General features: G+C 36.1%; 1 protein-coding gene across 5 annotated transcripts in view; it reads right to left on the reverse strand.

The window, feature by feature from the left end:
- Positions 1-6,063: 6,063 nt before the first annotated feature.
- The window catches only part of LOC116879649 (multidrug resistance-associated protein 1-like), a 90,615-nt gene continuing 83,493 nt past the window's right edge, over positions 6,064-13,185 (reverse strand). For all 5 annotated transcript variants that reach the window (XM_032878026.1, XM_032878024.1, XM_032878027.1 and 2 more), the window contains 4 exons: positions 10,344-10,502; positions 8,645-8,811; positions 7,529-7,723; positions 6,064-7,180 (listed from right to left, as the gene is read on the reverse strand). In XM_032878026.1, coding sequence (XP_032733917.1) covers positions 7,054-7,180; positions 7,529-7,723; positions 8,645-8,811; positions 10,344-10,502 — 648 coding nt within the window. In that variant the 3' untranslated portion in view covers positions 6,064-7,053. The remainder of the gene's footprint in view (positions 7,181-7,528; positions 7,724-8,644; positions 8,812-10,343; positions 10,503-13,185) is intronic.

Raw genomic sequence — 13,185 nt, forward strand, 5'->3', positions numbered from 1 at the left:
TCTTATTTAGCAGATGATAGATAGTAAAATTAAAGATTTTGATGCTATTTAATCCTTTATACTTCTGACTAAATAACTGGTTTTTGAGAGTACCTAGAGCAAAAAAGTACTTGATATTACAAATGGCTGTAGTAGAAAGATAAAGAAATAAGCAAAGAAGTTCAGTGACTCGCCAATTTATGTGGGATTGTAAGAAAACGCCACAGTAAAATACGTTATTATTTTACCTATGACTCTCAAGCCCCTGATTCTATAGTTCTCAAGTTTCTGCAAGTTACTGAAAATTTTCCTGAAATATGAAAGAAAATAAATTTACCTTGGTAAAGCATGTATGTACTTTGTAATAAGAATTAATAGATATTAAGTAAAAAACATGTTTTTAATTGACATTATTTGGATGTTAAAGCTGGACCAAATGCTGTTTTATACCTTATTGAATTAATTATCATCTGGCTGACCTAAAAAATCTCCTTGTAACTTTATTAACGTATGCATATCACATAAACACACATACATTTCTCCTATTAAAGAGTTGATCCATTCACCTTAAAATCATCTAATGTGGCCTATATAGTATTGGAAATTGGGAATTGGATCTCAGTTAGTACTTGTAATAACTGCTCTTCCTCTGTCTCCCACTTTGCTAAATTAAAGTTATTTTGCTGAGATTAGTTCTGGTTGAAAAAGACTGTGGCAGAAAGCAGTTATGGCAGAACCTGCCGAATGCTATATTGCAGTATCTTTCCTATCAAAGATAGAAATATGTTTAAAGCAGCAACACCCACTGCTTTAAAACCTGTTTCCCATCTTTCTTTGCAGCTAGGGGTGGCTAGTGATACAATTCTGACCACTGAGATGTAAGCATAAATCCCTAGATAAAAACCCCACAGGCTTTTATTTTCTTTAAAGTTTACACATTTGTGCTATTAAATGTTTTGTTCCTCACCATTCCTTTCTTCTTGCAATGCAGACAAAAACAACAGGTTTTTCCAACTACCAACGAAGATGGGCTATGGATGATGTTTGAGCAAAAGATAGAAGCAGCCTGGTGGTATTATCGAACCATACTGGCCAACTTTGTCCTCTCTACCTTGAGACTTCTTTCTACTTAAGAACAATAAACCCCACAAGGGGTGCCTGGCTGGATTAGTTGGTAGGGCATACAACTCTTGATCTCAAGGCTGTGAGTTTGAGCCCGTTAGGCATAGAAATTCCTTAAAAAAATTAAAAAAAAAACAAACCCTTAGTTGTTTACCCTTCTTTCTTTGTTTTCCTTCTTTTCTTCCTTCTGCTTTTAAACTTATGACCCTTAACTGCATGGCTAAACATTTGGTCCAAGTGTCATTTGTTGGACTTCTGGTTTTGGTCAAGATGGAATAAGGAGTAACTCATTTGACTAAATAATCAGACAAAATATATGAAACAACAGGACTTTGTGCACATCATGGTCAACACTAATTCATATCCATTACCACTGTAAATCACTGATACGGTAGTACAGGGAAAACAGATGGCTGTTCTGTAATACCTGGAGATTGTTACACAAAGATTGAGAACCAAGAGCCAAAAGCAAATGTTCAGAGGGATTTAGTGGCGACTGAAGTGTTATCAATACATATACCTAGTTCCTATTTGTGCTCCACTGCCACTCATTCCAAATCATTTATTCCAGCCTTACTCTCTGATCATTACATTATATTTTCTACTACACGTGTCGGCAAGAAATCAATGATCATTCATAAGTATATTAATGAGTTACATTTTTTAAGCATGAATTAAAAAATCGATCCTATATCACTTCGCTTGGTGCACACAAAGCAATGCATAGGTGTTATTTTCGTTCTAAACATTGTGGAGCAAATATTTTTCAAATCTTTCAGATTTTTTAATATCACAAATATTTCTTAATTATGACCTATTTTTACATTTTACTCCTATGTCTGTCCATTTTCATTTTGTTCTTTGTGCCAGGAGATAAAACAAGATGGCTACCTTTGATCAACTATATGACTAACTCTGTGCTCAGACTGCTCAATTTATGAATAACCAGTGGGCAACTCTGGGTACCTCGTCAGCAGCCATCAAAAGAAGCCAGTTGGCCTTTTCCCAGTTGATACCTATTACCTTATTAATTTAGTCACAGAGCAGCCACATGGATTACCTATATACTCTTCATCTCCATAAGCACATTTAGAGAAATGTAGCTTACAGTATAGCGGCAAGTCTTGATTTCCGTATTCTACAGATGGCCCACTCGCTTGCAAAATGACAGCTAGCAGAATATGAATCAGGAAAGCTAGAAGGAACTGGATCTGTACTGATTGCTCCCTTCTCAAGTGACATAATACAATAACCCAACAAAAACAGGATACCATATTGTGTAGCATGGGGGACTGTATATTACTTTAATCTCCAGTTATCCCAAGTTGCTGTGAATAGAATAGACTTTCATAAACATTGGTATGATTTTGCCCTTTTTTTTACTTAACGTGTGTTCCATGATGTGGGTTTGTAAATGTGAGACTACAACTAAAGGGGCTGTGACTGTTGATATTTAAATAATAGCTAACATGTTATTGAGTATTTTCTACATGCCAGACACTGTCCTAAGTGTTACATGTTATGATTTAATTTTCAAAAACTTTAGGAGGTAGATAAAATTGTTACTCCCAAGTAAGCCCAGAGAAGTAAGTTAACTTGCCCCAGCTGACTCAACCAGAAAGTGGTGGGAGTGGGATTTAACTCAGGCACTCTGTCCCAAGATCCTGAAATCTTTTTAACCAGTCACTATATTTTCTTATTTTATTTTTCTTCGTTATTTTTCCTAAAAGGAAGTCCCTACAGATAAGTTATAACTATTTGTGTGTATTAAAATACAGCATTATGTCTTCTTTTTAAAAAATATTTTATTTTTTAATAAGAGAGAACAAGTAGAGGGAGCAGCAGCAGGAGAGAGAGAAGCAGGCTTTCCACTGAGCACAACGCAGAGCTCGATCCCATGACCCTGGGATCATGACCAAAGGCAGATGCTTAACAGACTGAGCCACCCAAATGCCCCAGCATATGTCTTCTTAATACTGTTTGATATCAAAAAAAGTATATGAAATTTAATTTAAAAGTATATGAAATTGGGATGCCTGGGTGGCTCAGTGGGTTAAGCCTCTGCCTTCGGCTCAGGTCATGATCCCAGAGTCCTGGGATCGAGCCCCGCATCAAGCTCTCTGTTCAGCGGGGAGCCTTCTTCCTCATCTCTCTCTGCCTGCCTCTCTGCCTAGTTGTGATCTCTGTCTGTCAAATAAATAAATAAAATCTTTAAAAAAGAAAAAAAAAGTTTTTAAAAAAAGTATATGAAATTGCCATTATTAAACCATTTTGACCTACAAAATGCCTATTTCATATGGTTCAAACTTAAGATATATTTGTAAAAGCAGCCTGCCCCCAAATTTTAATTTCATTCGCTATACTTACAAAGCTGTTGGTTTAAAATCTTTCTCCCTCACTTTCAACCACCAGACTCTCTAACTAGTTCTCCCAAGAATGAGACATTTAATTGGAACTGGAAAAGACATCAATTTTCTCACCATGTAGACCTGGATTCCACATACTATTGGCCAATTTCCCCTTGAAATCTTGTTTTTGACAAAATGGGGTAGATAATAATACCTTTCTTATATTCTTTTTTCAAGACCTTTCTTATATTCTTTAGTGAAGACTGAAGTAATAAAAGGTCCCAATGCCTTGCACATTATGTGGCATATGGTATGCTTTCAATAATAAATATCCTCATTATCCTTTAAAGAATTCAACTTAATCCTGCTTAGGATTTTCCTTCTATCGGCTAAGGTAAATATTTCTACCTATTGAAATTATAATCATTACTTTCTTAATATATTTTATGGTTAAAATCTTTAAACAAAGCAGACAATCATCGAATAAAAGTGTTTTTTTTTTTTTTTAAATAAAATTCAAACTACCTCTCTGTAATCCAGTCATATTGAGAACCCAGCTCTTTGCTTACAGCGGTCTTCAGTGACTGGATAAGCTTGGTGAACATAACTGAAATGAACATGTAATATTAATTTCTTAAAATAGGGCAAAATTATCTTTGAGTACTTTGGGCTTAGTCTTTTTGTTTTTATTTAAATTTCAGTTAGTTAACATATAGTGTAATATTGGTTTCAGGAGTAGAATTTAATGATTCCATCACTTATATGTAACATTTTTTATATTTATTTTTGCTTTCTTTTTCTCTTAAGTATACTATATATTTTAGATATATCTGTACATATGTTATACATATTTTGTTACACATATATCTGTATATGTATATATAAAACTGCAAATATCCTAAATATACAGCTTGGTGAATTTTCACGAACTAAACCGATACTCAGGCCCGGATCAAGAAACAGAACTTCCCCATTATCCCAGAAGCCTATCTTGTGTACACTTCCATCTTTACCCCTCAATCCTTACCAAGAATAGCCAGTATCCTGACTTCTAATAGTACTTAGACTACTTCTCCTTTTTAAAAAAACTTCTGTATAAACAGAATTACAGAATCGCATACTAATATTCTTTTGTCGTTGGCCTCTTTAATCCAACATACTTGTGAGAGTCATCCCTGCTGCTGTCTGTCGCTGTGCACTCATTCTCATAGCCGTATAGAGTTCCACTGTTTGACTCCACTGTAATTTATCCAGGCTATTTAACCACTTTGTTTTCTCTATCGGAGTCTGTTTTTTTTTTTTTTTTTTTTAAATTTCTCTTCTCATCTTTATTTCTTCACTTCTACATATGAGTGAAATCATATGGTTTTAGTCCTTTTCTGACTTCTTTCACTTAGCATTATACCCTCTACATCCAACCATGTTGTTGCACATGGCAGAGTCTCATTTTTTTAATGGCTAGGTGATATTCCATTACAGAGATTTTCTTTATCCATTCATCTATCAATGGACACTGGGTTGCTTCTATATCTAGGCTATTGATAATGAAAACACTGGAAGAATATATGCTACAATAAACATTGGGGTGCATATATCTTTTAAAATTAGCATTTTTCAGTTTTCTGAGTAAATACCTAGTAGCATAATTATGGGATGATATGGTAATTCTATTTTTAATTTTTCAAGGAAACTCCATTCTGTTTTCCACAGTGGCTGTACCAATTTGCATTCCCACCAACCGTGCATAAGATTCCTTTTTCTCCACATGCTTGCCAACACTCATTATTTCCTTTTGATGTTAACCATTCTGACAAATGTGAGTTGATATCATACTGCAGTTTTGATTTGCATTTCCCTGATGATGAGTGATGTTGAGCCTCTTTTCATGTCTGTTGGTTACATCTATGTCCTTTTTGGGAAAATGTTTATTCAGGTCCTCTGCCCCTTTTTAATTGGATTACTTGAGTGTTGAGGTGTAAAAGTTCTTTATATATTTTGGATATTAATTCTTCTGAGATATATCATTTGCAAATATCTTCTCCCATTCTGTAGGTTGCTTTATCTACTCATTGATGGTTTCCTTCACTGTGCAGAGGCTTTTTATTTTGGTACAGTCCCAATAGTTCATTTTTGCTTTTGTTTCCCTGTCTGAGGAGACATATCCAGAAAAAATACTGGTAGGCCAGTGTTCAAGAAATGACTCTGTTTTCTTCCAGGAGTTTTATGGTTTCAGGTCTCTCCTTTAGATATTTTTAAAAATCCATTTAGAGTTTATTTTTGTGCTTAGTCTAAGAAAGTGGTCCAGTTTCATTCTTTTGTAGGTAGCTGTCTGATTTTCCCAGCACCATTTGCTGGGAGTCTAGATCTCTTTCTTAATGGAATTCAACAGATATTTATTCATTGTTTACAAAACATACTGATGGGCACTTCAGGGATTGTAAAGACAGGATAACACTTCTAGTGGCTTACATTCTAATGGGAGGAGATTTTAGATAATATAGTGTTTTATAACTTAAGGCAACTTTTCGAAAATACCTGTAGGGAATGAAGCTAGGTTGTACATGGTTTTGCATAGAAGGAGAAAAGGTAAATAAATAGTTGGTAGGTCTTCAAGAACATGTTAAAATATTTTATTAAAATCACCTTAGAAGGAAAATACCATTAAAATTTGAATGCTTCAAATCTAAAGGGCAATTCAAGAAATAATATTGCTGCTATTACAATAAAACTACTAAGTTAAAAAGTCCTTCAAAACATGATTAGTATTACAAGAAAACAATCTTCTTGTGAATGTATACTATCTGATTCCGAAGTCACTGAGGTTAATCCAGCCAAAAAAATAATGTTGCATAGAAAGTACTGTTTTTACTCAAAATCAATAGTAAGAAATATTATAAAATATTATTTTAAAATAAAGTACACCATAAAATACAGTTAATATATAGTTACTATTTCTAAAAAGTGACTGAATAACTCCTAATATTTTTTCTGTGATTCCCCCATCATTTTATACACTGTACAGCAGCTCAACACACATCACATCTGTCTATAAATACCTGCATTATATTACTCGAAAATGCCAAGTCATTAATTCTTCAAACATTGCTCAGGTATCAACTAGATGAAAATAACTATGCTAGAAACCCAACATATAAAGATGACTGACATTGGGTACTTGCCTTCAAGTAGCTTTAGTGGGAAGACAGACTAAAATAATTAAAATAGAACATGGTCCCTGCCATGACACCAGTAGGCACATGGGGTTGGTGAGACTACAGAGAGGGACTAGATCAGATCAAAGAGCAGGGAGGAAATCAAGGGACACTTCACAGAGAAGGTGACTCATGAACGAAGTCAGAGACTTAAAGGATACGTGGCATGTAGCACTTTGGGCAATGTGGAGAAAGCAGACACTCCAGAAGCACGAGTGGAAGAGAGAAGGTTGGGTGCATCCCAGGATAGCTGGAACGCTGATGCTTTTTGGTATTTATGCCAACATGCAGCTGGGGGCCTGCCTTTGTGCAGTTCCCCCCATTGCTATTTTTAAAAATACTAATCTATTTTGTATTCAGTATAATCAATCTATTATAGCCAAAAGTATTTATTATTTTTTCACTGAGTCTTGTGTTATTCCAGCTTCTGTTAGCATTTCAAAGAAAAGTCCTTTCTGGCATATCAAATTCTGCGGTGTTTCAAATTCCGTAATCCTTCCAGAGTCTAGAACAAGTACCCTGCAATGCGAAAAGAATCCAGTTAGGAACCTTTAGTCAATTTCCTGGTTTACCCCTTTTTGTTTTCTTGCTAATGTAAAATGTAGTTTACTGTGTGAGTTATGTCACTATCAAATACGGGTACCACTGAACTCAAGAAGTATATCCGTTTTCAAAATATTCTTTTGGCATGAATGTATTCTTTTAATTGTTTGAAAAATATGTTTCCTACTCTTAAGGAAAATTTTGTATCTCTCAGCATGGATACAATCCTTTATGAGCGGCAATTAGTATGTTTGGTATAATCAGTGGCTAACTCTGTAGAGATAGATAGATATGTTTTATTTCTGAAAAACAAGTAAAGCGTACCTATCTGAATCAAGGATAGAGTGCAGTCTATGAGCAATTGTCAGGATGGTACAGTCGGAGAACTCTTTCCTGATCGTGGTCTGCACCAAGGTATCAGTCTCAAAATCAATGGAGGCTGTTGCCTCATCCAAAATGAGGATTTTTGTTTTTCGAAGCAAAGCACGAGCAAGACAGACAAGCTGCCTTTGTCCAACGCTGTTGGAAAAAAAAAAAAGTAAAATAATTTCAATAGTGGACTTCATGGTTACACATTTTCTGTTCTAAAATTCCAATTATATCACTACTCCCTCTCTTTCTCAGCCACACATTCATTCTTTTATTCAAGAAACACTTATTTTGTCAAAAGAGACAAAAATCTCTACGCAGAGTTTACATTCTCGTGGGAGGACAGAAAAGAAATAAACATGATACATGAGTAAAATGCACAGTGAGAAGAATTCAAGCACACAGAAGGGGAGGTATAGAGTGTGGGCCTGGGGTAGACATGTCAGATGGGCCTGCCAGAATAACCTCATTGGACTGGAGGCACAGCCTTTTAATTCAAGACCCTTAGGAAGGGGAGAGTGAGCCATGCAGATTTCCAGTGGAAACTTGTTCTTGGCAAAGGGAGCAGCAGATGCAAAATCCCTGAGGCAGGCAAGAGCTGGCCTGGTATATTCAGGGAACAACAGCAAGGAGGTCCCTGTGGCAGAAAGAGTGAGGTAGGGCGAGCATCAGAGAGACCGAGTCGTGCAGTGGAGGGCTGGAGCTCACTTTCCGTTGGTCTCTGATCATGTGAAAGGAGCTACCATTGGGTATCAAGCAGCTACGAAGGAAAAAGGAGCCCCTAACAACCTTTTTAAGGAAGAAAGCTATTCAAATAGGAGTCTTTACAAAAGAAGAGTCAATTAAATAGTAACTTTTCATACCAGATTGTTCCTTTTTTCCCCTTTCTTTCCTTCACCAGTGGTATCCCAGCCAGTGGTTACCATTATATTCCTTGAGCAATCGTGTGCTTTCATCAGACCAAAGGCGATCCTTGGTGACTCAGGCATGACTTCCCTTTAACGCTAACTCAAAGTTTCTAGGGAGCCTTGGAGTGTGTAAGTTGGCCAAGCTTTGTTCTTAGCAGCTTACCTGAGGTTTTCACCTCCCTCTGAAATCTCATGCAGCAGCTTCTTGGGAAGGGACTGCACAAAGTCTTTTAAGTGACACAGTTCCAGCACCTCCCACAGCTCGCTATCAGAATACTTGTCTAGGGGATCCAGGTTCATTTGAAGGGTACCAGAAAATAAAACAGGATCCTAGAGAATAAAACCATCACCAGTAATCTTACTTTCACATGAGGCACAAGCACATTTAAAAAAAAAAAAAAATCAGATTCAGAAAGTAAAGAAAAAACAAAATGATCAAACCTAAATAGTTATAAAATTCATTTTATATTGAAAATAAAAGAGAAGAAAATCAGGATAAGCTGTAAATGAGATTAAATCATTATAAATTTCATCATCTTTCACCTTCTCATGAACAATGTCAACATCAGCCACAATAATAATGATGATGATAGCTGCCATTTAGTCAAAGATATAGAATAAATGCAAATTACAGTATGGATATAATATTATCAATCAGCATAGCAACTCAAAACGATGGAAGTCATTATCCCCATTTCACAGAGACTGAGGTGAAGGGTTCAAAGAGCTCTTGTTGAAAGCCACACAGACAGTGAATGGTTGAGCAGAATTTGAACAGGACAAGTCACGCTCGTTGCAATATACCAACATGCCTGGTGAAACTGTATTTTACTCCCCTGTATTTATTTATAAGAAAGGAATGACTCTCTTTTCTTCATTAAATGTTTTTCTCTGCCTGAATTCCCTTCAAATTTGCTTTTGAAGTAAATTCATGAATATGAGTATATGTCTAAACAATATGAAAAAGAGATTGTATTTTAAGCTTTTTATTAGAAGGTAATACAAAGATAGCTTAATCTCTAAAACAAAAATCAGCTAAAACAAAAATACTCAGCTTAAATCTCTCAAACTCAACTGAATAACTCATCTTTGACTGTAGATGCATGTTCTTGAGCCAATTTGCATATTTGTTAATGATAACGTTCCTTTGATGGCACAGACAGACAAATCAAAGGACTTAAAAAATTATCTAACTAAAATATTGTTCTTTTCATCTTTTTAAATGTTTTTAAACTTCAAATCAAAGAGGCAAAATTTTACACTCACTCTACCAATTAGGCAAAAGCCTCAGTAATTTTTTTTTAAATATTAAAAAAAATATTATTTGACAAACAGAGATCACAAGTAGGCAGATGCAGGCAGTGAGAGAGTGGGAAGCAGGGTCCCCGCTGAGCAGAGAACCCAACGTGGGACTTGATCCCAGGACCCACAGATCATGACCTGAGCTGAAGGTAGAGGCTTAAACCCACTGAGCCACCCAGGCACCCTAGTAATTTTTTTTCTTCCAAAAAACAGCAATGCATTTCAGTCTGATCTCTTCATTCAAATTTTATTATTTGCATTTACTATTATGAAGGAAACTTGTAAAGCAACATACCAGTTTTTCAAATGGATAAATGCTTTTAGGAAAAATGTTTTAGAGTAAGAGTGTTTAATAGGATTTAGTTATGTAGTGATTTTTCATAACACATTTAAATGCACTGGCTTCTAAAAATGAATTTAGACACTTGGAAGGAACACACTTTAAAAAAAGAAAAAGAAGAAGAAGCAGCAACAGCAGCAGCAGTAGAAGAAGAAGAAGGGAAAGAAGAAGATCACCTAAAGGGAGTTAAAAGAAAATCTACTGACAAAATAGGCTTTACCTGTGGAATAATATTAAGTTTGCCCCGAAGGTCGTGAAGTCCAATAGTTGATATGTCAATGCCATCGATAATAATTTTGCCTCCTGATCTTTCCACAGTTCTAAACAGACAATTTGAAAGTGTTGATTTGCCTGCTCCAGTCCGTCCCACAATTCCAATCTGTAATGAAATGATCATAAACAGTTTGCACTGTGCTTTTGGTAAGGGACTGGGGCCTTTTTGTACTGACAACAAGTACATTAGGTGTTGGCTCAGCGGGATTTAATTTTGCCTAACAGAGTAACACTGCCTGACATGGAAGATGTAATGTGACTTCTAAGGTATAGTCTTTATCCAAATACTCATTACTCAGTGGAAAAGCCTGGGGTAATATATAGGTTTTCTCTACTTTTGAGTAATTTAATAACCACCTAACTAGAGCACACCAGCAGTCGCAGGAAGAGCAGACAACCCCTGAACCATCCTGGGACTAGCTCTTCAGAGTGTGGCCAAAGATGACTCTGATAATGGGGTAGTTTTCTTGGGACTTTCAAAATGAGGCTTCTCTACCCACTCTTCCGCAGATAAAACAAACTAACAAACAACAAAGGGGACAGGAACCCTTTGCCAGAAGGACAGAAAACCCAAAGGAATGCTTGCAGATTTCCTTGGTTTATCAAAACAACTCTGGCATTAGAACTATTGAGGATGGCTATGGGTAACATCTGAGATCTTGGATTCCTGGACAAGATAATCAACCTGACATAAACATCAAGTGACTGTACACAGTCCTTTCACCACAAAGACTAAAGCAATCCCTAGAGGGGAATCTGTGTGTCTCAGTTAAATGTCTGCCTTTGGCTCAGGTCATGATCCCAGGGTCCTGGAATGGAGCCCCATATTGGGCTCCCTGCTCAGCTGGGAGCCTGCCTCTCCCTCTACCTCTGCCTGCTCCTCTGCCTGCTTGTGCTCTCTTCTCTGTGTCAAATAAATAAATAAAATCTTAAAAAATAGATAAATCAAGCAATCCCTCTTGGTGTTGATTTGTATCTTGGTTTTAATGGGAACATTAAGCCAAGAAAACATTAAGGAGGTTGGTTTGCCCTGATAAAAGATCTTAAATCTTAAACCTGACCCACTATACTAGAAATATCAGATTCTGTTGAATTAATTGGGATCATCAAAATTCTACAATGACTTCCTTTGTTCCAAAGACATTTTTTGTTCTTGATGCTCCTGCGGTGGACATGGTTTAGACAGTTAGAAAAAAGAGATGCTTGGGGTTATAAAAGTCAGGTCTCTGAAAAAGAAAAAGTGGGACATTATTGTCAATTTTTTTCTTCATTTTTTACTTTTTTTCACTTGTAAAATCTTTCTAAGGAAATAATATTTTTTCATAAAACAGTTTGAAAAATGCAGGAAAAACTATAGTAGTAGAAATTATTTATAAACCTGTCACCTGAAAAGAACCACAATTTATGTTTTACAACTGTTTTCTAGGATTTTTGCTAATGTAGTATACCCGTCTGCTATTTTAAAACAGAAAATTGGTATACTATCAACAGTTTTGAATATAGTTTTTTTTTTTTTTTAAGATTTTATTTATTTATTTGAAACAGAGAGAGAGAGATCACAAGTATGCAGAGAGGCAGGCATAGAGAGAAAGAGGAGGAGGCAGGCTCCCCGCTGAGCAGAGAGCCCGATGCGGGCCTCGATCCCAGGACCCTGAGATCATGACCTGAGCCGAAGGCAGAGGCTTAACCCACTGAGCCACCCAGGCGCCCTTGAATATAGTTTTTATTAACCAAATTAAATCTCAAGTATTTTCCCTTTTCACTAATAATCCTGGAAAACATGGTGTCGAGAACTGCATAAATATTCTCTCCTATGGATTTGCTATATTTTGGGTAACTTAATTTTACTATCTTCTTACTGCTCTTTACATAATAGAAGGAAGTAAAAATAAAGTATACTACTGGGTATATATCCAAAGGAAACGAAATTAGAAATCTGCACTCCTGTGTTCATATTCACAATAGCCAGGACACCAAAGTGTCTGTCCATAGAATGGATAATGAAAACGTGTATATATATACACATATACATATACACTGGAATAATTCAGCCATAAAAAGGATGGAAATCCTGCCATTTGTGCCAACACAGATGGACCTGGTGGACATCATGCTAAATGGAATAAGCCAGAGGGAGAAAGGTAAATACTATACGAACTTCCTTATATTTGGAATCTAAAAAAGCCAAACCCATAGTACCACAGAGTAAACAGTGTTACCAGGGACTGAAGGTGGGGAAAATGGGAAGATATAGGTCAAAGGGCATGAATTCTCAGATGAATAAGAAGAATGTGTTCTGGGGATCTAAAGTGAGATGATTACAGTTAATAGTTATGTATTGTATACTTGAAATTTGCTGAGATAGTAGATCTTAGGTGTTCCTACCACATCCAAAAAAATCAAAACAAAACAAAAACAAAAACCTTATAACTATGTGAGGTGATGGATGTGTTAATTGATTGTGATAATCATTACTCTCTCTATATATGTATATATATCCCACCATCATGTTGTATACTTTAAATATATACAATATTTACTTGTTAATTATAACTCAATAAAGCTGAAAAAAGTATGCTAAAATTATGGGGTGCCTGGGTGGCTCAGTGGGTTAAAGCCTCTGCCTTCGGCTCAGGTCATGATCTCAGGGTCCTGGGATCAAGCCCCACATTGGGCTCTCTGCTCCTCTCTCCTCTCTCTATGCCTGCCGCTCTGCCTACTTGTGATCTCTGTCTGTCAAATAAATAAAATCTTAAAAAAAAAAAGTATGCTAAAATTATGTTTCATAA

The sequence above is a fragment of the Lontra canadensis genome, unplaced genomic scaffold (genome assembly GCF_010015895.1).
Source record: "Lontra canadensis isolate GAN:19392208 unplaced genomic scaffold, GSC_riverotter_1.0 scaffold62, whole genome shotgun sequence".
NCBI lineage: Eukaryota > Metazoa > Chordata > Mammalia > Carnivora > Mustelidae > Lontra > Lontra canadensis.